The sequence below is a fragment of the Symphalangus syndactylus genome, chromosome 7 (genome assembly GCF_028878055.3).
Source record: "Symphalangus syndactylus isolate Jambi chromosome 7, NHGRI_mSymSyn1-v2.1_pri, whole genome shotgun sequence".
In the NCBI taxonomy this organism is placed as follows: Eukaryota; Metazoa; Chordata; class Mammalia; order Primates; family Hylobatidae; genus Symphalangus; species Symphalangus syndactylus.
Window position 1 is genome coordinate 37,302,589 of NC_072429.2, and position 24,996 is coordinate 37,327,584.

The 24,996-nt window shown below is 37.4% G+C and overlaps 1 protein-coding gene across 10 annotated transcripts in view; it reads left to right on the forward strand.

Annotated features, from left to right (window-relative positions):
* The window catches only part of CSNK1A1 (casein kinase 1 alpha 1), a 58,056-nt gene that overhangs the window by 22,381 nt on the left and 10,679 nt on the right, over nt 1–24,996 (forward strand). For 3 of the 10 annotated variants that reach the window (XR_010121858.1, XM_055285699.2, XM_063643219.1), the window contains exons 3-10: nt 4,540–4,666; nt 9,327–9,425; nt 11,841–11,924; nt 16,512–16,651; nt 17,834–17,912; nt 20,102–20,176; nt 22,883–22,989; nt 24,445–24,557. Coding sequence is in view for 8 of the 10 variants with exons in the window: in XM_055285699.2 (XP_055141674.1) it covers nt 4,540–4,666; nt 9,327–9,425; nt 11,841–11,924; nt 16,512–16,651; nt 17,834–17,912; nt 20,102–20,176; nt 22,883–22,989; nt 24,445–24,557 (824 nt within the window). In the remaining 2 variants the exon portion in view is untranslated. Of the gene's footprint in view, nt 1–4,539; nt 4,667–9,326; nt 9,426–11,840; nt 11,925–16,511; nt 16,652–17,833; nt 17,913–20,101; nt 20,177–22,882; nt 22,990–24,444; nt 24,594–24,996 lie in introns of all 10 variants that reach the window. The other 7 variants (XR_010121859.1, XM_055285702.2, XM_055285701.2 and 4 more) reach the window with 3 other exon arrangements.

The window sequence follows — 24,996 nt, forward strand, 5'->3', positions numbered from 1 at the left end:
AGTTATTTACAGCATGTAAAGCTCATAAGCCTTGCACTGAAGAACCTATACTGCAACTTCAATCTGTCTGCCACCTTGACTCTTCCCTTTATGACAGCCCATGCTCCAAAATGGTTTGCCCCTGCCTGGTAAGCCTTTTTCTGCCTTACTTATCAAAACAATGTTCATCCTTAGGATCTGACTGGTAGCAGACTATTTTCCTAATACCTCTTTAGACAGATTTAGTTCTCATTGATCTTTTGTGTGAATTGTGTTAGCATTTTTTGTCAGCCTCATTGACTTTTGCATATATTGTCTTACATTTGTGCTTTTTGTGTATGTCTTAATTTTTAAATTGGATTTAATTTGGATATGCATTTAGAGGAAAGGACACAAGAGCAGAGAGATAGACCTTGCCTTCTCTTGGCATTATCTTCAGACCTTAGATACTTTTCTTATGCTGTAAGTAAGCATAGATGGTTGTGTAAATTATGAACTCATTCTTCAGCCTAGTTTTAGGTAACACCAAAGTCTAAAGGTATAGATTTGAAACAAATGGAAAATGAGATCCCCGAACATTTTATCTTTTTAAAATTATTTTTACTTTCACCCATTAAATTACTTGATTTTTTTTTAGTGTTTTGTAACTATTAGGAAGAATAAGGTCCCAATCAACTGGAGTACTTTTTTTAGTCTCATAATTACCTGAGTACCTGCAATATGCACATCACTTTACCACTGTACACTTAGTAGCAACACATCTTGTACTTAAAAATGTCTAAAGGTAAGACCTGTGTTTCTAGTTTGAAGGCCTAGAAAGTAAATAAGTGAGGTTTTTGTGTTGGTGTTTCAGACTATAAACTTAAATGGCCTCAGAGAATTGGGTTAGTGCTTGTTCATGACTCAGGTTCTGTGAAAAGGCTATTAAAAATAAAGCTGTAAGCTCTATCCTACCAGGTATAGAGACAAACACCAAAGTAACAGTAGATGAGTATTGTCAAGGGGTTAAGACTGTGGATACAAGCAATAGTTAATGGCTTTGGGAATTCTAGGAAATAGGAGACCAATGTGGGATAGGTGACATAAGGAAGATTTCTTTGAGCCATCTGGGTTTTAAGGCTGGGATTGAAGGTAGAGAAAAGCTCTCAGAATAGATGTGGGAAGCATGGAGGTGAAGGTAGAAACTAAGCATAAGTAAGATTGGAATAAGCAGAAGACCATTTCTGATTCTGAATCTGTGTGTGATAATGTCTGAATGAGTTAGTCCAGATGGAAAAGCACAGATGGAGGGTGTGGCGTTCTAGCTTTAGAGAATTAAGCTATATATTCCTTGAGACCAAAGGAAGTGTGAAAGATGTAAACACCTGTCTCTTAGGTTTAAGGAGTTATAGTACCAGTCCATAGAAAAGGAAGTCCTAGCTGTTTTAGAACTGCATGGTTGCTCCACAAGGTAAAATGCCTTTGAGACGCTTATTTTTTTAGCTATTTTCAATGAAGTATTTAATCCTCCTGACTTTGAGAATAGTAAATATGTCTTGTGTTCATAAATTTAAGCAAGGATGAAGAATGCCCAATAATGTGTGTGTGTTTTAAGTGTGCTTCTCAATTCATCTAATTCTTCCCAGTTTCTAATAAGGGAGTTAGAGGCTTACATGCAGGTGATTTTGTTTGAGGCTTACTTTGCAGATGGTTTCTTTATGAAATCATGTTAATTGCATGAAAATATAAAGTCTGAATTTGTGCCTTTTACGTTTCAGGTTTGTGTTTGGGCTTAGATGGATGGTTATAACATTTGCTTGTTTTTTTGTAGTTTTACATCTGAGCCATCAGTGGAAAACCTGTCTAGAGCTGAGACGTGGTCTTATAAATAAGAGTTGATTTATGCCTTCCCTTTTGCCTATTTGACTTTTTGCGCCTTCTTACTTCCTTAGCTCTTTCTGGATTTGGTGTTCTCGTTTTCTTAAAAATCTAGATAAATTAGATTTATATTAAACAATATTGAACGTTTATAATGGTAGGTTTGTGACCACTCTCTAGTCCAGATTTGCCTATCACATAAAGAGGAAGAGGGAAAATAACAAAAGAAAATAAAATGAGGAAAAGGGAAAGGAGAACACAGCTTATTTGCTTTATCACTTACCTTTTAATATTGTTATTTATGTATTACCCAAAGCATCACTGTGAGCTTCTTTCAAGCAAATGTTTCAGTGAATGAAAGGTGTTGAATTCCCATAGGGAGAATAAAGAGTGGAAGAGGGAAAATAACAGCAGCTTTAGTACGCTGTTTTAAGCAATATGGACAAAACTGGCTCTTCTGGCCGGGTGTGGTGGCTCAAACCTGTAATCCCAGGACTTTGGGAGGCCAAGAGGTGGATCATCTGAGGTCGGGAGTTCGAGACCAGCCTGGCCAACATTGTGAAACCCCGTCTCTACTAAAAATACAAAAATTAGCTGGGCGTGGTGGCAGGCGCCTATAATCCCAGCAACTTGGGAGGCTGAGGCACGAGAATCACTTGAACCCGGGAGGCAGAGGTTGCAGTGAGCCAAGATTGCACCACTGAACTCCAGCCTGGCAGACAGAGCAAGAGACTGTGTCTCAAAAAAAAAAAAAAAAAAAAAAAAGGCTCTTTTGCTGTCACGGTGACACATTTGTTTCCTAGCCTAGTGGGCAAGACCTCTAGAAAGTTAAGCAGACACTTTTCCCTTACTGGGTAATGTTTTTCTGCAAAGAGGATGTGGAAATGGATTTGATTTTGTGTGCTTGGCAGTTATCCATGTGTCAGGTTTGGGAAGTAGTTCTCAAGAACAACTGAAGCAAAAGTCGTAAGAAGGAACTGAACTTTTTGGCTTATAATCCTCTTAGGATCTCTTACTGTCAACATAAGATTCTAGGGAGCATATTTATTATACCTGACTATGAGACCTATCTGAATAGGTCTGAAATTAAAGCTAACTGATATGAGGGTCCCCCACCCCCCCTTCTCAGGTGCTATGCCTGAAATTTCTGCAGTTTTGGTAGATGCTATCAAGGGTTAATGGGTGCCCAGGACCACTAGTTAGGAGAGACTATTTTCTTAAAGAAGAGACAAAAGAGTAGCATATCTGTGTAGTTATCTTTGCATTTTCTAGAAAAATATTCTTAAAAGATTAAATCTTCATACTCTAGTTTTAATATTGATTTTCTTGAATCATTGGCATTTATCAGCAAAGCAAGAAATGGCACTAAACAGTTTCCTACTTGACTGATACTTGTTATAATTTTGACACAGATTTTAGTTTTCTTAAAAAGCTGGTGAGGTACAGTGGTTCAACTTGTAATCCCAGTGCTTTGGGAGGCTGAGGCAGGAGGATCGCTTGAGTCCAGAAGTTAGAGACTAGCCTGGGCAACATAGGGAGACTCTGCCTTTACAAGAAATTTAAAAGACCGTGTCTCTACCAAAAACTTCTTAAAAATTTAGCTGGGCATGATGGCACGTCTGTGGTCCCAGCTACTTGGGAAGCCGAAATAGGAGGATTGCTTGAGACCAGAAGGTCAAAGGCTGCAGGAGTTGTGATTTGCCACTGCACCCCAGCCTGGCAACAGAGCGAGACCTTGTCTAAAAATAAATGAATGAATAAATAAATAAATAAGGAGGAAGGAAGGGAAAGAAAGAAAAGCCTGTTCTCTCCTTTTGAATATTTTTAAAACATAAGCTTTCCAGATATGGTAAATTTTGGTATTGGTTCTTATTGGAGTTAACAAAGAAATGACTGCAGTTTAAGCTTTAAAATAACTTTTTAAACAAAATTTTAAGTATTACCCAATTTTCTTAGCAGAATTTGATATCTAGAAAAGTTTGAAAGAAAAATGGTAGTGCTTATTTTAAGGAAAGTACTCTTACCAGAATCATAGGCATCAAAATTTGAAATAATTTATTTGGGATAAATGAAATTGGCAGTTGATACTTCTTGAGTTATTAGGGACACATTGTATACAGTAATACAGCCCAGGATAATTAAAACATGATTCCAGTTAAAAGCAAATAAATGTCATTACATTGTGTTATACGGGTTATTTTCTATGATCTGAAACCAAGCAAAAATGTGACTCCTTTTTGAATAAGGACAAGTAATTATTGATTAAATGCAGTTTGGTAGGAACTGGAATGGAAGTTCAGATAAAAGAAATCTTTGCTTTCTGAAACATTTTGTAATGACTGATAGAGTCATCTTCTTCAGTTACAAAGTAAATTCAGGTGAGATTAAGGAATTTGGTAAAGGCCACAGGAATCTGTGGCCAGTGGGTATACAATTCAGCTGCCCTAGTAACAGGAGTGTTAAGGCTACTATGCATGTCCTATCTATATAGGAGAATGGAGTTGCATGACAGGGGAAAAAAAAGTCTCATTACCCTTGTTTTGTCTTGGGCCTTGTAGCTAATTAGTGGGTTCGTCTTCTGAGTAGGGAACATTTGCCTTAAATAATACCTAGTCAGTGAAAGAAAACTATATTATTCTTAGGGTTGATGATATTAAGTGATAGCTTTTTGTAATACCCTCTCTTCTCCTTTTGTTTCGTTAGGTGGTATGGTCAGGAAAAAGACTACAATGTACTAGTCATGGATCTTCTGGGACCTAGCCTCGAAGACCTCTTCAATTTCTGTTCAAGAAGGTTCACAATGAAAACTGTACTTATGTTAGCTGACCAGGTATGTGAAATTTTGATTAGAATATAAACTGAGAATAGTACTGTTGACTGGAATTTCATTATTCATAAATCAGAGTATTAAAATCCTGTGCATCACTATTTAACCTTAGCATAGGCAGAAAAAAAATAATAATGTGACTTGTAGATATTTTCCTATGGGAATAAGACAAAACCTGGAATTATCTTGGTTTCTTACTCATCTATAGACTAGTGGTTTTCAATCTGCTCCTTCAGATGAAGTTTTAGTGTCATATATAGCAGGTTATTGTAAGATTTTGTTTGGAGAGTTTAGAGTGTATGTATGCATATAATTGTAGGTAAATGTATATTGACATTTTTGTTAAATTAAGCAAAATTGAATATTATGTATTATGTGTGGGACTCTTAGAAAAGCTATATTTTTGAGGATAAAAAAGGTCCTGAAGTAATATAAGGAAGAATTTTTTGACCAAGTAGATGCTGCTTGGAGTAATGGATTCTCAACCATTTGTGTTACTTAAGACCTAGGAAATTTTGGAGATGTCATGAATTAGATTGATGCATTGGCTGTAGGTTAGATTAAATGGTTTTTACAGCCAAAGTTTGGATATTTCGATCTTAAGGAATGAGAAAGATAGAGTAAGGAACAAACCTTAAGGGAAAAGATAATACATCAAGATAATAATTGGTAAATATCAAGACATGTATAATTTTTTATTTTGATCAATATTTGTTACCTTTAAGGGCAGGAAAATGCTGGAAATGCTTCAAGTTAAACTCAGTGTGCTTATAAAAATACTATGAAGAGAACGACATTTAAAAATATAATGGAGGGTTTGTGACAGCCCTCTAGTCCAGATTTGGCTATCACATAAAAAGGAAGAGGGAAAATAACAGAAGAAAATAAAATGAGGAAAAGGGAAAGGAGAACACAGGTTATTTGTTTTATCACTTACCTTTATTTGCTTTATCACTTGCCTTTTAATACTGTTACTTATGTATTACCCAAAGCATCATTGTGAGCTTCTTTCAAGTAAATGTCATAAAGTAAAATGAGATAAACAGACTTTGTATTTGAAGTGGAATTTTAGTAAGTTTGTAAATTCAGAGGGATGAAGAGAAGCAGGTTAATGGGCACAAAAATACAGTTAGGAGGAATAAGTTCTAGTATTAACATAGTATAGTAGGGAAATTATAGTTAACAATAGCTTATCGTTTATTTCAAAATAGCTAGAAGAGAAGAATTGTAATGTTCCTAACACAGAATATAAATGTTTGAAGTAATGGATATCCCAACTACCCTGATTTGATAATTACACATTGTATACATGTAACAAAATACCACACATACCCCATAAATATATACAACTATTATAGATCAATGAAAAAACTTTGTCTATAATTCCAAGGATTAGAAAGTAGTGCCCATTTTCTGTAATCAGCACCTGATACTCCCCAAGCTTCTTAACCTTAAAAGTACTCAGTGGCTCAAGCCAAATGTGAGCAAATTGTGATATTTGTGGCACAAAACAGACTCAAGCATTAAAAGGTTAAAAGTGGCCTGGCACACTGGCTCACGCCTGTAATCCAGCACTTTGGGAGACCAAGACAGGAGGATCTCTTGAGCCCAGGAGTTCCAGGCTACAGTGAGCTATAATAATGCCACTGCACTCCAGCCTGAGCAGTAGAGCAAAGACCCCATCTCTTTTACGTTAACTGCCTTTAATATGGGCCAGGTTTGGTGGCTCATGTCTATAGTCCCAGCACTTTGAGAGGCCAAGGCCGGTAGATCACCTGAGGTCAGGAGTTCGAGACCAGCCTGGCCAACATAGCGAAACCCATCTCTACTAAAAGTACAAAAATTAGCCGGGCGTGGTGGCTGACGCCTGTAATCCCAGCCACCTGGGGGGCTGAGGCATGAGAATCACATGAACCCAGGAGGTGGAGATTGCAGTGAGCCGAGATCGCACGACTGCACTCCAGCCTGGGGGATAGAACGAGACTCTGTCTCCAAAAAAAAAAAAAGCCTTTAATATGTTTTAACTAACATATATGAGTGAATCCTAATAAAAGAGTTGTGGCTTATGTTTTGTTTGTTCAGTAACACGTAAGCATCCATACATTGAACATGTATTGAGAGCCTGCCACTGTCCTTAGTGCTGGGGGTTGGGGTGGCAAAAAAATAAGAATTAGTCTCTTCCCTCTAGAAAGAAACTTAGAGTCTAATAAAGAAAGACGGAAAAATAAGATGTTCCATCTTTGTTTTAGAGTTGTAGAAGTCTCTGTTGGGTACACGGGTAACAAATGTGAAAAAATATAATTCTGAGGAAGGGAGATACAAGAAAGCTTTCATTTAAGGTAGTTAACACCTAAGTCTTGCTCTGTAGATGACAGGTAACAGGTGTAAGTTGTTCAAGCCAGAGATTACTAGTTTGGCTTCAGAAGACATTTGTCAAGGTAGAAGAGTACAATTTAGAATCTGTTTATTCATGATAATAAAAGCTCTGGGGAAAATGGGGACAAATAAAAAATAGAATCCTAACACATACTACTGGGAAGAGCAAGAACATATGGACAGAAAGATAATGTTGGCAGTCTTTGGATATGGAATCTATTTAAAAATACAACTTCTAAGTAAGTGTCTTCTAGAAAAGATAGAGGCTGGGTGTGATGGCTCATGCCAGCAATCCCAGCACTTTGGGAGGCAGAAGCAGGAGGATCACTTGAGCTCAGGAGTTCGAGAGCAGCCTGGGCAACATAACGATACCCCCCTTTCCACAAAAAATATAAGAATTAGCTGGGCATGGTAACACGCATGTCTGTAGTCCCAGCTTCTCAGGGGGCTGAGCTGAGAGGATCACTTGAGCCCCGGAAGTTGAGGCTGCTGTGAGCCGTGATCTCGCCACTGCACCCCAGCCAGGGTGACAAAGTGAGACTGTCTCAAAAAAAAAAAAAAAAAACACAAAACTTCTATTGTATACAAGAAATGCCATAAGCAGTCAAAATAAAAAATACTTAATTTAAATCTGTTTACATAATGACAGATAAAAGATTGTTTGTTTTATGACGAGAACTCCTAAAAGCTAACAAGAAGACAATAGGCCGAAAGAAAAATCGTCGAAGAGTGGAGCTTGACAGTACATAGAAGAGTAAATCCTCATAGAAGGGCCAGGCGCAGTGGCTCACGCCTGTAATCCCAGCTCTTTGGGAGGCTGAGGCAGGTGGATCATTTTAGGCCAGGAGCTCGAAACCAACATGGAGAAACCCTGTCTCTACTAAAAATACAAAAAAAGTACACAGGCATGTGGCAGGTACCTGTAATCCCAACTACTCGGGAGGCTGAGGCAAGAGAATTGCTTGAACCCAGGAGGCAGAGGTTGCAGTGAGCCGAAATTGCACCACTGCACTCCAGCCTGGGCAGCAGAGTGAGAGAGACTGTCTCAAAAAAAAAATAAATGAAAAATCCTCATGGAAGGATTACTCCTAAATCGAGGCCGGACATGGTGGTTCACGCCTGTAATCCTACCACATTGGGAGGTCGAGGCAGGAGAATCTCCTGAACCCAGGAGTTCAAGAGCAGCTGGGCAACATAACGATATCCCATCTCTACCAAAAATTAAAAATTAGCTGACGCAAAAAGATTAGCCAGGTGTAGTGGCATGCACCTTATAGTTTCAGCTACTCCGGAGGGTGAAGTGTGAGGATCACTGGAGCCTGGAAGGTTGAGGCAGCAGTGAGTTATGGTTGCTTCACTGCACTTCAGCCTAGGTGACAGTGAGACCCTGTCTCAAAAAAAAAGAAGAGTAAATCCAAATTGTTACAGCCTGTTGTGAAAGGCAGTGTGATATTATCTATCAAAATGAAAAATACACCCTCAACTCAGCAACTCCTCATAATTATATGGGATTTGAAGCCCATAGAAATAAAAGCACTAGTGGGTAAAGATAGATGTCTATTAATGGCATTATTTATAGTAGGAAAAAGTGGAAAACAATGTGAGAATACTGTGAGTTGGGGAAGACATAACATCTCTACCACAGAATATTTGTAGCCATTAAAAAGGATATTTGAGCCATAGCGTTTGACTTTGCATAATTTCCAAGAAATTAAGGAAAGCTTTTAAGAATGGCATGTTTAATATTTAACTTTTGAAATGAGATTATATAAGAATTATAACAACTACTTATAGCTTTATCTGCCAATCTGTCAACATACCTCACTCCCAAGTATATGTGTATCTGTTTGTGTGCATATGTATATCTTATAACATGGAATTAGGTCTGGGTAATACCAGGCCATTTTAACAGGTTACTTTAGAAGGCCTAGCATTGAGTGTGGAAAGTTTTTATTTTATTTCCTTTATTGTAGCAACTGAAACTATTCTAAAGGTATTCCTTTTATTATTTGAAAATCACAAACACCAAGTCTTCCTATGGGGTTAGACCCTACCATGGTTTTAATCATTAATACTAGAAGGTAAAGCCAAAGGACACAGCAGGTATATGCTTAGGTATCCATTAACTTAGAAATAAATGGAGAACTTAGTTGTCCTTTCCATTTCATTTTCTCTAGCACTGTCTTTGTGAACTCTAAATAATTGAGATACTGAAATACTTAAGAAATAACGTGTTGATTTTCATTTACTACTTAACTCAATTATCTCTCCCTTCCTTTTTTTCCAGATGATCAGTAGAATTGAATATGTGCATACAAAGAATTTTATACACAGAGACATTAAACCAGATAACTTCCTAATGGGTATTGGGCGTCACTGTAATAAGGTTAGTCAAATGCTCTTTGCATGAAAGAACAAAGAGTAAAGTTTCGACAAGAATTGCTTTGGTAAACTTCAATCTTTTAAAAAGCCGTTGTAAGTTGAATTTGCTGTTGACAGTTGCTTTAAAAGATTGTGCTATAAGGATAATCAGCTAACTCCATTAACTTAGTAACTTAAAATAAATTATCTTCAACTTACCCAACTGAGGTTAGTTACCTATATGGAAATATAAAATTCTAAGGGCTGTATAATGAACTGTAGTTGTCTAAGTTATTTAACTGTTGAACAGTTGTATCTATTTTTCATTCACAAAAATAGCAAAAACCCCCATATTCTTTTCTTCCTGAATGCTTAAAACCAGATTTTAACCTTTGGCTCTGAAGTGTGGGTTTTTATAATATATGTGCTTGTGCCAGTGTGGGAACACTGACTTATCTGTCACCATGGTGTTAACATTTGCTGACTGAGCATGGTTGATAATGAGAATTCTTCAGTCCTTGAATTTGTGTATTTAAAAGGATAACTTTTGGGCCTGCTTCAAAAGTAGTTGACAGTTTTTTACTTGGGTGCCAAATTGGGTGAGTTCTCCACCCCTCCCTCTCCCTTTAAAGGAAAATATAGACAAGTGAAATGAACATTCATACAACAAAACTAGTGTTCATTTGGGGTCTCTGAGAGTGGTTCAACTTATGGGGTGATTGGGATTTAGCTAGTGGCGCATGATTGCAGTTAGAAACTAATTGTGTTGACTTTTTTTCTGTAATGATTAGTCTTACTGAGTGAATTGCTTTCTTTATCGATACTATGTTGAGCTCGGGCAGACAGGCAGCATTGGCAATGCACTAAGCATGTTGTGATCTGATGATCTATCTGATAGAAATTCTCAACTTCAGGACAACTTGGGGGCTTTTTTTGTTTTTTTGTGGCTTTTTTGTTTTGTTTTTGGAAGGAAGATGCCCATTTGTTTTACTAAACTATTAGGAAATGTTTGGTGTTTTTAGGTCTAGCTATAAATGTTTACCTTTGTTTGCCTGTATGAATGCCAACTGGGAGCCATTACCATTAGAATTGGTGTTATTTGTTAATGTGAGATACTGATGTTGGTCTGATTAGGTTTTAGGAAATTAAATTTTTTTGTTGAGCTTTAAATAATGAAAGGTGTTTAAATATACACATAACTTATCTTGTCATTCCCAAGTTGCATTAAAAAATATTTTATAGCTTTTCTCTGAAGTATCCAGGTTTTTATTACTGTAAAGCCTGGTAATTCAATTGAAAAAAAAAATTACTGTTCTTAAGTTTTGGGGCACTTTTGTCCATTTGACTCCGATCTTCTTGGCAATTTCCCAGCCCTCTCCTTCCCGTTTTCTTACTCCTAAAAACCCATTATCACCATGTGATTCCTATTCTGCATCGTCGACATTGCAGTACATGGTTTTTGCCTTAAATTTAACTGATGACCTAGATATCACTTTGCCTCCCCGCCCCCCCCCCCCCACAGCCCCCTTAAGAATAGCTTGTTAATCACGTAGTTGTCTTAAGGAAGTGTAAGTTACCTAGTGGTGAAAACCTTTTTAGGAGGTTTAGGTCTCCTTTTCTCCTTGCAGATACTAAAAATAATTTTGTGGAGCTCCTTGCTGTTTAACACTGTTTTAGAGAGGCCCTGGGGTAGAAGCAAAGTGTTTTACTCAACTAAGATTCAAATGCTAAATGTTGCTCTTGAACATTTTAGATTAGTGTTTTGTTTATGTAGTTGATTTTTAGTGTTTTCTGTATTGTAGTTTGAAAAATGCCAGTTGTATGAGACTGGATTCTTTGGTCAGCTTGTTCCAGTAGTTTTCTATTCATGGGGAAAAAAAGGTTTTGGGGGGCTTTTGAGGACAATTTTTAAAGTTAAATTTCTTATTTGGAAAATTGTTCTGAATTTGATATTTAGGAGTGGCCACTCCAACCTTAGTGAATTTGCTCATCTCTTTCAGTAATCAGCCCTGCATGCTTACGAAAATAAATTTTAAGGTGACTAAATGCCTTCTACCTCTTCCTTACTGAAGATTTTTTTCCCCCGTACAATCTTTTTTTGGGGGGGAAGGGCAGATTGTGGTACCAAAGATTGCAGATCTAAATTCCCCATTTTTGATTAAAAATATTAAAGAGCCAAATGTCACCATTGCTATCCCTGTTTCAGGCAGTGACACAAAATAGTGGCATTAAAAACCTGAGTAATTTCCAGAATTCAAATATTCTTGAGCATGTGATTCTTATTTGGAAAACTGAGAAGCTACAGTGCTTGATGGAAGAAGGATGGCATTTGGCTACCCTGTTCTTTCTCTAATGCCTCGGTGTTGCCTGTCTGCGCCGGCCATTGTTGCAATGTAAGCAATACTGTTTGATGCACTGCCACCCTCTATTGTCTGTTTAGTGTTTAGAATCTCCAGTGGGGAAGAGGAAAAGAAGCATGACTGTTAGTACTTCTCAGGACCCATCTTTCTCAGGATTAAACCAGGTCTGAAACTGTCTCCTATTCCAACCTCAATCCCAAATTCATGTGCTTTTCTTTTTTATTGTTTTATTTTGATGATTTTTGTTTTGTTTTAATTCTGGAGAATGTAGATCTTGATCAAGCACCTCTTACGTTGGCATTATTCAGACATACTTGGCAAACATAACATTACTAAGATATTTCTTTGTGGCTTTTGCTTAAAACTTACAAAGTTTAGAAAAAAGCTAAGTGAAAATAGGATATTATGTTTAGCTCTCTAACATACATATGAGGAAATGATGTTGGTCTAGTATTGAAATTGTTTACCTAATAGTAAACTTGAGATAGATTGTTAGTTTTTAAAAATTTATTTGGAGTTACACAACTTAATGCACGAAATATATTTAAATTCAGTTCATTAGTGCTGTATAATGAATATATTCTACCTCACCTCTCTTCCCCTTCCCTAAGGAACTTCAGGTAAGTGTAGATCAGATTTCAGATCTAGTGTTTCTAGAACTTATTTCCTTAGTCTGTATTCTCAACTTCTAATGCATATTTACAGAGCATTATATGCTCTGGAACTAGAAGATACTGCATTCTTAACATATAACAATAACATAGCTTAAGCACTTATCAAGCTATATGGTAGACTACCATTAGTAATACATTGAAATATATTAAATTTAGTTTTTGGCAGGCTGGATAAACACCCTACTAATTTTCTAAATTTGTAAGTAGAACTCTTCATATTTTGTTATACTTTTGTTGAAGTTAAATAGCTTTTTTATCACAAAATTTAAGTTCATAAATGTTCATGCTCCTGAGCAAATGAATCTTAATCATTAAGTTTAGTATACAGTGAAGAGGAAGTATTGGCATGAGTAATCAAAAAACAAAAAACATACTTTGTAATACCTTAAATTATCCACATGTGTCCATCTGGATAATCATTTAATTTTTTTCCATACTGCCCAGCTTTATTCCAGGAACCACCTCCAGCTATTAAAAAAGGTTTCAGAAATTCAGAGTTATTTTTATTCAGGCAAAGAAGTACCAAGTATTGTGACTAGTTAGGTAAGGGGTGGGGGGGAAGACAGTAGATGGTGGATCATTAGGCATATTATAAGAATAAAACTAGTTTTATAGTGCCTCATTTTTACTTACCCATTCACATATTTTGCTTACATTTTGTAGCATCATTTAATAATTTACAAAGAAAGTTGTATTACATTGTTTAGATTTTGTACATACAGGTTAGCTAGGTTTTTAGTAAAGTGACCTTGCGAATGTTTTAGAAGGGCAAGGGAAATTATGACCCCTGGTTAGGGAAAAAAAAATGCTGCAAGTACTAAACACTAAAATTAGCCACAGTGATTTTGAAGAAAATGTGCCTCTATTGAATGGAATTATGGAATGATCCCCCCCCCCCACCTTTTTTTGGTTTTTGGTTTTATTTTTTGTTTTTTGGGGGTTTTTTTTGTTTTGTTTTGTTTTGTTTTGGGACGGGGTTTCACTCTGTTGCCCAGGCAGGAGTATAGAGTGCAGTGGCGCGATCTCGGCCCACTGCAACTTCCACCTCCCAGGTTCAAGCAATTCTGTCTCAGCCTCCTGAATAGCTGAGATTACAGGTGTGCGCCACCATGCCCGGCTAATTTTTGTATTTTTAGTGGAGACAGGGTTTTACCATGTTGGCCAGGCTGGTCTTGAACTCCTGACCTCAAGTGATCCGCCTGCCTTGGCCTCCCAAAGTGCTGGCGTTATAGGCATGAGCCACTGCACCTGATCAAATTATCCCCTATTTCTCAACTCAGTTCCCTGTGCCTTTGAAGAATAGGCTGCATTGTTTAAAATGGGTGCAAATTTCACTCATAACATGTAGTTAGTAAAAATCCACAGAAAAGGAGCTTGACTCACTGAAGGAAGTGCCTATGTCTTTGCACATAAAAGCCTATAATAAAAATGCATTATCGTATGCTTATTTGATACTGACTTTTCCTCATTTGGTTCTGCCTTTACATATTTACAGCTTTTTGGTTGTATCTTTGGCATCATGTGGTTTCATGTAAACATTTCCATTATATGTTTATATTTATTAGTTTTAAACAGCAAAGCATACAGAGAGCTACTAAAGAAGCTTGATAGGTACCCGAAGGTAATGAACCACCAAGAGTTTTATTTCCTTTTTTAATTTCAAGTAGTTTTCCTTTCAGTTGTTTACTGAGAATAGGCTATCTTTGTTCAGTACTAACATTTTTTTCTTGACGTATTTTCAGTTTTTATAAGAGGAGAACATTTAAAATTATTTGCTCTTTAGATTTTTGTTTTTAGATTGAGATGTTTAAGAAGATTGTGTTTACATATTTGTAGTTTTCTTGATAAATAAGGTTTCCTCCTTTAGCGTTGTGGGAGGAAAGAACTCTCCAGCGAACACTGAATTTTTATAAAGCAATATTTTGGTTGTGAGAAAGTGTCTGGTTATTGAGTCACAAATGGAGCTATTGAATGTAGATTTAGACATGAATGAAACTGTTAGACATACTCATGTCATGTCCCTTTTGTCCTTCATTTTAAAGTACCAAAGGAAGCAATCCTAGAAAATGTGAACTGGAGGAAATTCTATGTACTAATCACTCTTCATTCAATGTCTACATATTTCTTAGAGATATTTTTTAAAATGCCATGAAGCTGAATGTCCTTTTGTGTTTATTTTCCCCATGTTTTCACTATGAATCTGCAGAACTTAATCATCATTTTTGTTTTGCTTAACAAATGTATTTTGCTTATTTTAATATTTGTGTACTGATCTGGTTTTCATATCAAGAGAAACTTAAAGTATAAGCTTTATTTCTTAGTGTTTTACAACACAAATTTTCCTGTAATGACTTGATTGCTTAGGAAGGGAGTTTAATCTTTTTACTTTGAGAGTCTTCATCATCCAGTTAACATTTACTAATAATTTAATCTTCATTCTTTTATAGTAGACTAAGTAAAAATCAGTATCTTGTTGACATGGTGACTGAAGCTCAACTGTCAGTGTCTTTACTGTCCAAAGTATAATTGAGAATAGGTTATAATGCTTGGCTGAAATAGATGTTACTCATGCTCCTAAGAGAGGTACTTGGTCAGATCTTTATAACCTAAATCAGTAACTTGCTTTATTTATTGACATGAAATCTGCAGGTTAGGTGATCGAGTTTCCCAGCACATCACAAATTATAAACTGGCAAAAGGGACCCAATAGCCTAATGGAGAGAAGAACTACAAAATTTAGGAATAACTAGAGACCAATAGACTAGGGCTATATAGTGTAAGGGCACATAGACCTGCCTAGCTTAATATTTGTAGATTAACTTTTATTAAAATATAGCACAATAGGTGATTTTATGACAAAAGCCAAAATTTTAAGTAAAGATTATTACTTTTCATATGGTAGGTAAATATGAACCTGTTTTGGATTTCTTTTTCATAAAAATAGTTATTTACTTATAAAAGGCTTAAGTTCTGGAGTGTAAACTTGAATTACATACAACAGTTAGCTACATTATAAATGAATACCTTATTCCCTGAGTACCATATAGACATGATAACACTAAACGTTATTTTGTTCTAAACACTAGTTTTTGTTTTTAGTTAGCTCACTTAAACTGCTAATTGTAAGCCACCTTGATTTAAATGCTAAGCGCTTTTCGGGGGGATTTTTATATCAACTTGTTAAATTTTACAGAAGTTTAACCTGACCCATTTGTATAATGTCAGTGCTAAGTAGTATTTTTTATTTTAATAAAAAGTCTTGGTTTCATTGGCAATGTCAGACTTTTAGGGTAGTTAACAGGCATTCTGTTGGCACATTTAAAAGAGTGGCCTTTGTAGGAGGGAAGAGTTCAGATAGCTTATATCTGGATTTTTTTTTTTTTTTTTAAAGACAGAGTTTTGCTCTGTCGCCCAGGCTGGAGTGCAGTGACACAGCCTTGGCTCACTGCAACCTCTGCCTCCCAGATTCAAGCGATTCTCCTGCCTCAGCCTCTTGCGTAGCTGGGACTACAGGCATGTGCCACCACGCCCGGCTATTTTTGTGTTTTTTGTAGAGATGGGACTTTGCCATGTTTGGCCAGGCTGGTCTTGAACTCCTGACCTCAAGTTATCCGCCCGCCTCAGCCTCCCAAAGTGCTGGGATTATAGGCGTGAGCTACTGCACTCGGCCATTATATCTAGATTTTGAAACCTCATGTTTGTTTACCAATGGTAACAGGTGTACAGACTATCAGGTGTCATTATGACAAATAGCACACTTGTTGCTTCTGCTGTCAAGCATGTATACATTTCTTACTTTATAAAGACAGGTTCCTGAGTATGTAATGAAATGGGCCTGTGAAATCTGCAAACGACAAGGATAAACTACTAGACTTTTTTTTTTAACTTGATTTATTGATGAAGACTAGCAAAAGCTTATGGGGGGGTGTTAAGTCTGTTCATTATCTGTTCTGTTAATACTTAGGATACTTTATTTTGATATATTTGAATGCAAAGAATAGATACCATTTAATAAATAAGAAGCAGTTTAATTGAACAAGGTTGGAAACCTAATGTTTCTGTATTTCTCTTTTAAAGTTATTCCTTATTGATTTTGGTTTGGCCAAAAAGTACAGAGACAACAGGACAAGGCAACACATACCATACAGAGAAGATAAAAACCTCACTGGCACTGCCCGATATGCTAGCATCAATGCACATCTTGGTATTGAGCAGAGGTAAGTTCGAAAATGGAATGTGCTTATCATAGCCATAGCAGAAGCCATCAATGGGTTTTTGAAATATTTTAGTTTCTTACAATGTCTAAGGGTGTTTCTTGGCTGAGGATTTGAAGGATGCTTATTAATCATTTTACCTGCTGCTTTAACCAGTGTAGAGAAGACTGTTAAATGAGGTCTTTTGGATTTTTTGTTGTTGTTGAAGGTTGTCTCTTGGGGGGAAAATACTGCGTGATAGAAAGTTAGAAGCGTAAGTGCAATGTTGACGTTTCTTTTTGCAGCTGAAGATAGTACTATTTGGGGCTTTTTATACTTTAGTAATTCACATTGAGTTTGGGAAGAATGCACTATTTATTTTTAAAAGGAAAATGTTATCAGTGTCCTAATAAACCAAAAGTGGGTTGATGGACCATCTCCTGTTATACTTCACTCAAATATGTAAATTAATAGGATCTAGTTTAAAGTAAAAAAATGTCACAGTCTCTGCTCTCTTCCTATTTCTTCACGTGAGTTCTAGAGTTTCAAGTTCCTTTCATCTTTTACAGTCACTTTTTGCTCCTTAAAACAAGCATAGAAGTAATAAGTGGAAAATACAATGATATGCCTCCAGGTTAAAGAACCTCATACCAAGAATTTCAGGCTTAAGAAATATCCATGAATATCTGAATGATCTAGGTTAAACTGCAATGTCACTTTTCTATACGCCAAGGCATTACCTATCCCTAAATATATATATATATCTAAATATATATTTGTTTGTATGCGTATATAGATATGTATGCATGAATACATTCATATAGATGTACAATTAGTTTTAAGTTGTAACTCCTTTCCAGTACTCCTGAAGTTTTTTTTAATGAGTTTCTGCAAAACATAGAAATGTCATCCTGCTTGGTTCATTAAGCTCATTTAGGGGGTTGTTTAGCCAAATCCTTTTTGTTCTTTTAAAATTAAATTGTAAGACAGTCATTTGTCTGATTTTGGATTCCATGGAATAAGTTTTGTTTAGAGGTAGGTAACACATGAACTTTTAAAAATCACCTTAAATAAGTATCTTCTTGCGTAAGACACCAAATAGTGTTCCCTCCTCATTTGGGAACATTTCTTCTGGGTACTTGACTTTCTTTCATATGTTTTTCATAATAATAGTTCCAGTTTATAAAATTACGTTCTCTTTTCTAGTCGCCGAGATGACATGGAATCATTAGGATATGTTTTGATGTATTTTAATAGAACCAGCCTGCCATGGCAAGGGCTAAAGGTAAACCAGACTCATATTATCAGATTTTTCTCTCTCTTTTTTAGAATAAAAATATATATTGGAGAAGATAAGATTTAAGGTCCTTTCTAAGTCTGAGATTTTTCTGAGATAATAAAGAATTAACCTTAATTTACTTTTTACCTTTTATATGGGAAAATGAAACCAGATCATTTTAGTAAGAACTTAGTTCAGCTAGGCCGGGCGCGGTGGCTCAAGCCTGTAATCCCAGCACTTTGGGAGGCCGAGGCGGGCGGATCACAAGGTCAGGAGATCGAGACCATCCTGGCTAACACAGTGAAACCCTGTCTCTACTAAAAATACAAAAAATTGGCCGGGCGTGTTGGCGGGCGCCTGTAGTCCCAGCTACTCGGGAGGCTGAGGCAGGAGAATGGCATGAACCCAGGAGGCGGAGCTTGCAGTGAGCCAAGATCGTGCCACTGCACTCCAGCCTGGGGGAAAGAGCAAGACTCCGTCTCAAAAAAAAAAGAACTTAGTTCAGCTGAAGAACAGTGTCCTCTGAGAGACAGTAAGCTGGTACCCACTGGTAGCCAGTAGCTCTATCTAGATGGAAGTGGGCATGGACTAAGAAAGGTGGAGACTTTCTCATTTTGATGTGTTGCCATTATATTGAAAATGTATGTTTTTATGTACAGCAAGACCTGTTTATCAGCAATACATATCCTAACATTTTGTTTCTATTAGCTAGGAGTTTACTGTTACTTTTGTGAGGGTGTGTTAATGATAAATCACCGTGTCCTAGTTTGGGTGGGGGTAGGGGCGTGGGGAATGGTCTTGCTCTGTTGCCCAAGCCGGAATGCCTGGCTCACTGCAGCCTCAACCTCCTGGGCTCAAGCAATCCTCCTACCTCAGCTTCCTACCTGTAGCTGGGACTACAGGAACATGCCACCATGCCCAGCTAATTTTTAAATTATTTTTTGTAGAGACAGTGCCTCACTGGTCTCACTGTCTCACAGTACCTCACTGTCTCACAGTGCCCAGACTGGTCTCAAACTCTTGGGCTCAAGCGATTCTCCCGCTTCAGCATCCCAAAGTACTGGGATTACAGGTGTGAGTCACCACTGTTGGTGTGTCCTAAATTTTAATGGCTATTTTGGTACCTTACCAGTTCTTTGAAGGAATACTTGTATTTATTGAGGGGCTGTGAGCTAGTTGTAGTGCTCACTCCTTGGGTAGGTAGCTTTATCTAATATGAGTATTTTTAGTTTAGAAAAATATTGTGACTTATACAGTTAACTCCATTTTTTAATGTCACTAATTGATGAACAAATTTTTTTGTGTTAATCTGATGTCTTTGCCCTTGTGTTGAACATGGGTTAAGAAAATGCTTTTCAGGCTAAGCATGGTGGCTCATGCCTATAATCTTCAACACTTTGGGAGGCCCAGCCAGGCGGATCACTTGAGCCCAGGAGTTCAAGACCAGCCTGGTCAATATGGCAAGACCTCACCTCTACTTTTAAAAAAAAAAAAAAATAACAGAGTGTAATGTCACATGCCTGTAGCCCCAATTACTCAGGAGGCTGAGCTGGGAGGATTGCTTTGAGCCCAGGAGTTCGAGGCTACAGCGAGCTATAATCGAGCCACTGCACTCCAGCCTGGGCAACCGAGGGAGACCTTGTCTCAAAAAAACAAACAAACAAACAAACAAAAGCAAAGAAAGAAAAGGAAAAAGGAAAGAAAGTGCTTTTCAGCTGGGTATGATGATGCACACCTGTAGTCCCAGCTACTTGATAGGCTGAATCAGGAGGATTGCTTGAGGCCAGGAGTTGGAGGCCACAGGGAATTACTGCTGAGCCTGTGAATGGCTACTGCACTCCAGCCTGGGCAACATAGTGAGACCCCATCTCCTTAAAAAAACATATAGAAAGAAAGAAAATGCTTTTCAATTTTGGCCCCAGCCATTTTTACTTAAATCTAATATCCATATATTCCTATTAGACTCACCCTTTCCCTATAGCTAAAATTATATTCTTAGAGAAGAAACTTACATCAGAAGTTAACAGTTTGGGAAAAATTTTTTTTAGATGTATTATACTTTGATTTTTTTACATTCTGGGTTAAAATTTCTCTTGAATCTCACAGGTACATGTTTATATGTCTAGTGCGTTAAACTACTATGGTTCTTCTCAGTAGCACGGAGTATATCTTTTTTATTTTATTCTTTTCCACAGGCTGCAACAAAGAAACAAAAATATGAAAAGATTAGTGAAAAGAAGATGTCCACGCCTGTTGAAGTTTTATGTAAGGTGAGCATACATGATGAATATTAAAAAAATATAAATGATCCAGGCACAATGGCTCACGCCTATAATCCCAGCACTTTGGGAGGCCAAGGCAGTAGGTCACTTGAGCCCAGGAGTTCAAGACCAGCCTGGGCAACATAGGGAAAACGCATTTCTACCTTAATAGATAAATGGTCCGGCTGGACACAGTGGCTCATGCCTGCAATCCCAGCACTTTAGAAGGCCGAGGTGGGCGGATCGCTTGAGCCCAGAAGTTCCACGAGACCAGCCTGGGCAACATGGTGAAATCCTTATCTACCAAAAATACAAAAATTAGCTGGGTGCAGTGATGCACGTCTGTGGTCCCAGCTACTCAGGAGTCTGAGGCAGGAGGATCACTTGAGCCTGGGAGGCGCCAATTGCAGTGGTGCAATCTTGGCTCTCTTGCAAGGATCTGAGATTGTGCCACTGCACTCCAGCCTGGGTAACAGAGTAAGACTCTGTCTCAAATGAGTGAATAAATGAATGAATGATCCAAGAAGAAAAAGGAACATTTTATTTGCCAGCTCTGGAACTTGTAACGTCGAGTTAGGTAGCTATTCACCATTTTAAATTTACATTTTTATTATTCTAAATATCTTTAACAAGGGCTTTTAACATAGTCTTTTTAAGTGAGTGTTTTGCTAGGCACAGTGGCCCACAGCTATAGTCACTTTGGTAGGCCGAGGAGGGTAGATCACTTGAGCCCAGGAGTTCGAGACCAGTCTAGGCAACATGGTGAAAGCCCATCGCTACAAAAAATGCAAAAATTAGCCTGGCATGGTGACGCATGCCTGTAATCCCAGCTTCTTGGGGATGCTGGGGCAGGATGCTTGAGCCCAAGAGGTTGAGGCTGCAGTGAGCCAAGATTGCACCACTGCAGTCCAGCTTGGGTGACAGAGTGAGACCCTGTCTCAACAACAACAAAAATAAGTAAAATAATAAAAAATAAGTTAAATAAACGTTATAAGTAAGTAAAATAAGTGTTTTATGTTTCTGGTTTGTTAGGGCTCTCTAATCTGTTGAAAACGGGGCGGGGGGTAAATAAACAGGGCAGGTAAACATTTTCAGTAGAACCTCATTAATCTATTAGAAAAAGTAAGAAATATTCTCCTTAGCCTAAACTAGTGCTGGAAAAGAAAGGTTATCAACAATTAGTACATTAAGGAACAGGGAAACATGCAGACAGATTGGAGCAATCCAAAATAGCAGCTCTCCAACAATACAGGAATACAGAAGACAGTTTGAATCACACTCATTTTTTCTAAAATTTTCAACTTCATAGAAAGGCAATTGAGTTTAGAATAGAGAGGTATTTGTGTCATGATGAATAACCATGATCTCATCCATAAAAAGAAGGCCATACGGCCTTTCAGACAAGAAAGAATTGTATACCTGAAATTAAGTACAAAGCAGTACACAAATAAATAGTTGAGGGAAGAAATCAGTGAGAGTTAAGATAGTAATTATAAAGTGGTAAGATTGTTTTCAGCCTGTCATACTGTTTGCCATTAACACAGGCCATAAATGTATATAAATGTTGAGTTTTAGAAAGATGTATAATATGTATTATTTTACATCTTTTAGCATATGTATATGTTTCAAGTGGTCACCCAATTTATATCAGTGCAATCAATAAAAAATGTTGCAAGCATTTCCATTCTATCCTTCCTAACTCCAGGACGTGAGAAATTTCTCAAAATCATAAGGTTGTAGAAAGAGACTGCCTCCTTTAACTTTACCACTCTCCACATAGGCATTTACTCTAGGAGAGGAGATACAGAGGTTTGTGTTCTTTTAATATTTTGTATTTCCACATTGCTGATTGGGGAAATCCTTTTGGTGACTAATACCTAGAGCCTTGAAAATGTTTATACATTGTTGAGAATCTTTCCTAAGGAGCTAAATGGAAAAATTCTATGCCCACAGATGTACTTAGCAGTATTATTAATAATAGAGAAAAATTAGAATACATCCAAATGTTCAGTTATAGAGAACAAGTTAATCATGTGTATACTAGGTAGAATATCATGCAACCATTTAGAAACTTCTGAAGGCTGGGCATGGTGGCTCACACCTGTAATCCCAGCACTGTGGGAGACCGAGGAGGCCAAGCGGGGCAGATCTCTTGAGCTCGGGAATTTGAGACTATCCTTGGCAATATGACAAAACCCTGTCTCTACTAAAAAATACAAAAAATTAGCTGGGCGTGGTAGCTCGTGCCTGTAGTCCAGCTACTCAGAAAGCCGAGGTTGGAGGATCGCTTGAAGCCTGGGAGGTGGAGGTTGCAGTAAGCTGAGATTACACTACTGCACTCCAGCCTCCAGATTGAGACCCTGTCTTTAAAAAAAAAAAAAAAAGTTTATGAAGAGGCGGGACTTTGATAAAATGACAGGTTTTAGTAAGTGGGCTATATGAGTTATTTATGAACATAGTACTGTATAGGAAAAGCACTATATGGGAAAAACATATGTATTTCTTCCACTAATATTGTACGTAACAGGGTAGGTAGGGTCATGAAATTTTATTTAAATTTATGAGGAGACCAAGCCATCATTTTAGCTCTCATATCTTCCTATGAAATGGTAAAATATCCTGCCCAAAAATATCTTTTTGCTTGTACTTAAATGCATTTATTTTTCTATCTTGAAATGTTTGTTTTTAACTTTATTTTAACCCTTGAACCTATAGGGGTTTCCTGCAGAATTTGCGATGTACTTAAACTATTGTCGTGGGCTACGCTTTGAGGAAGCCCCAGATTACATGTATCTGAGGCAGCTATTCCGCATTCTTTTCAGGTCAGTTTTTAAGGTATTTTAAGATTATAAACTCTGTGAGGGAAATTGGTTAAATTTACCTAACAAATTCATTCTGATAAATACTAAAGTAAAGCAGATCTAGCTAACGTGAATAAAAGGTTTAAGAAACTGATTTATTTGGGACTAATTTGGCATTTTTCTATTTGTAGTGTAAATAGATGATTTTAGTTTAGAGTGGATAGAGAGTTGAATCATACTCAAAGTAGAATGTAACTTTTCCAGAATAGTTATAATTCATATTAGATATAAGTGGCTGTCAGTGCCTTCTGGAACTCTCCAACTTTGTTACAGTACCAAATAAAAAGCAATTAAAATATCACATAATCATGGAGTCTGATCAAGTGGTAGCAGTCCTAAACTAGGGTAGGGTTCCTTAGGCACAACCCAGAACTGGTCTTGAAAAAGTGGGGGAAATAGATTACATGTGGCTCAAACTCTTAGTTGGAAGAGAGTAAGAATTGAGGTAATCCGGCCAGGTACGGTGGCTCATGCCTGTAATCCCAGCACTTTGGGAGGCCGAGGCGGGCAGATCTCTTGAGGTCAGGAGTTAGAGACCAGCCTACCCAACATGGTGAAGCCCCATCTTTACTAAAAATACAAAAATTAGCCGGGTGAGGTTGTGCTCGCCTTTAATCCCGGCGACTTGGGAGGCTGAGGCAGGAGAATCTCTTGAACCTGGGAAGTGGAGGTTGCAGTTAGCTGAGATCCCACCAGTGCACTCCAACCTCGGTGACAATGAGGCTCTGTCTCAAAAAAAAGAGAAAAACAAAGAATTCAAGTAATCTGCCGGGTGCAATGGCTCACACCTATAATCCTAGCACTTTGGGAGGCCGATGGCGGTGGATCACTTGAGGCCAGGAGCTTGAGACCAACCTGGCCAACATGGTGAAACCCCGTCTCTGCTACAAATACAAAAATTAGCCGGGTATGGTGGCAGGCGCGTGTAATCCCAGGTACTCAGGAGGCTGAGGCAGGAGAATTGCTTGAACCTGTGAGATGGAGGTTGCAGTGAGCTGAGATAGCACCACTGCACTCCAGCCTGGGCAACAAGAGCAAAACTTGGTCTTAAAAAAAAAAAAAAGAAAGAAAAAGAAAGAAAAGAAAGAATTGAGGTAATCTTTTAACCCCAGAAAAGTGTCTTCCCCAGGCACCAGTCAGACATCTTATTCCCAAACTTCCAGTTGAATGTTTACTCTTACTTGTTTTTAGGAAGTACCTCCTCATATGAGTATTCCCCTAGATAACTGACAGCTTGATTTTATGTTTCAGTTTTCATGCTGCCTTTTTCATCTATAATAAATATTTTAGAAGCTGCCACACTTGAGGAAATATTCGTTGTGTAAAGAAATGCCCTCACTGTCTTAAAAAGTTAGTAGGTTATATAACTGGACTCTGTTATTAAAGGATTAACATAAAATATTTTATGTTTTCCAGGACCCTGAACCATCAATATGACTACACATTTGATTGGACAATGTTAAAGCAGAAAGCAGCACAGCAGGCAGCCTCTTCCAGTGGGCAGGGTCAGCAGGCCCAAACCCCCACAGGCAAGCAAACTGACAAAACCAAGAGTAACATGAAAGGTTAGTAGCCAAGAACCAAGTGACGTTACAGGGAAAAAATTGAATACAAAATTGGGTAATTCATTTCTAACAGTGTTAGATCAAGGAGGTGGTTTTAAAATACATAAAAATTTGGCTCTGTGTTAAAAAAAAAAGACGTCCTTGGAAAATTTGACTACTAACTTTAAACCCAAATGTCCTTGTTCATATATATGTATATGTATTTGTATATACATATATGTGTGTATATTTATATCATTTCTCTTGGGATTTTGGGTCATTTTTTAACAACTGCATCTTTTTTACTCATTCATTAACCCGCTTTCCAAAAATTTGGTGTTGGGAATATAATATAATCAATCAATCCAAAATCCTAGACCTAACACTTGTTGATTTCTAATAATGAATTTGGTTAGCCATATTT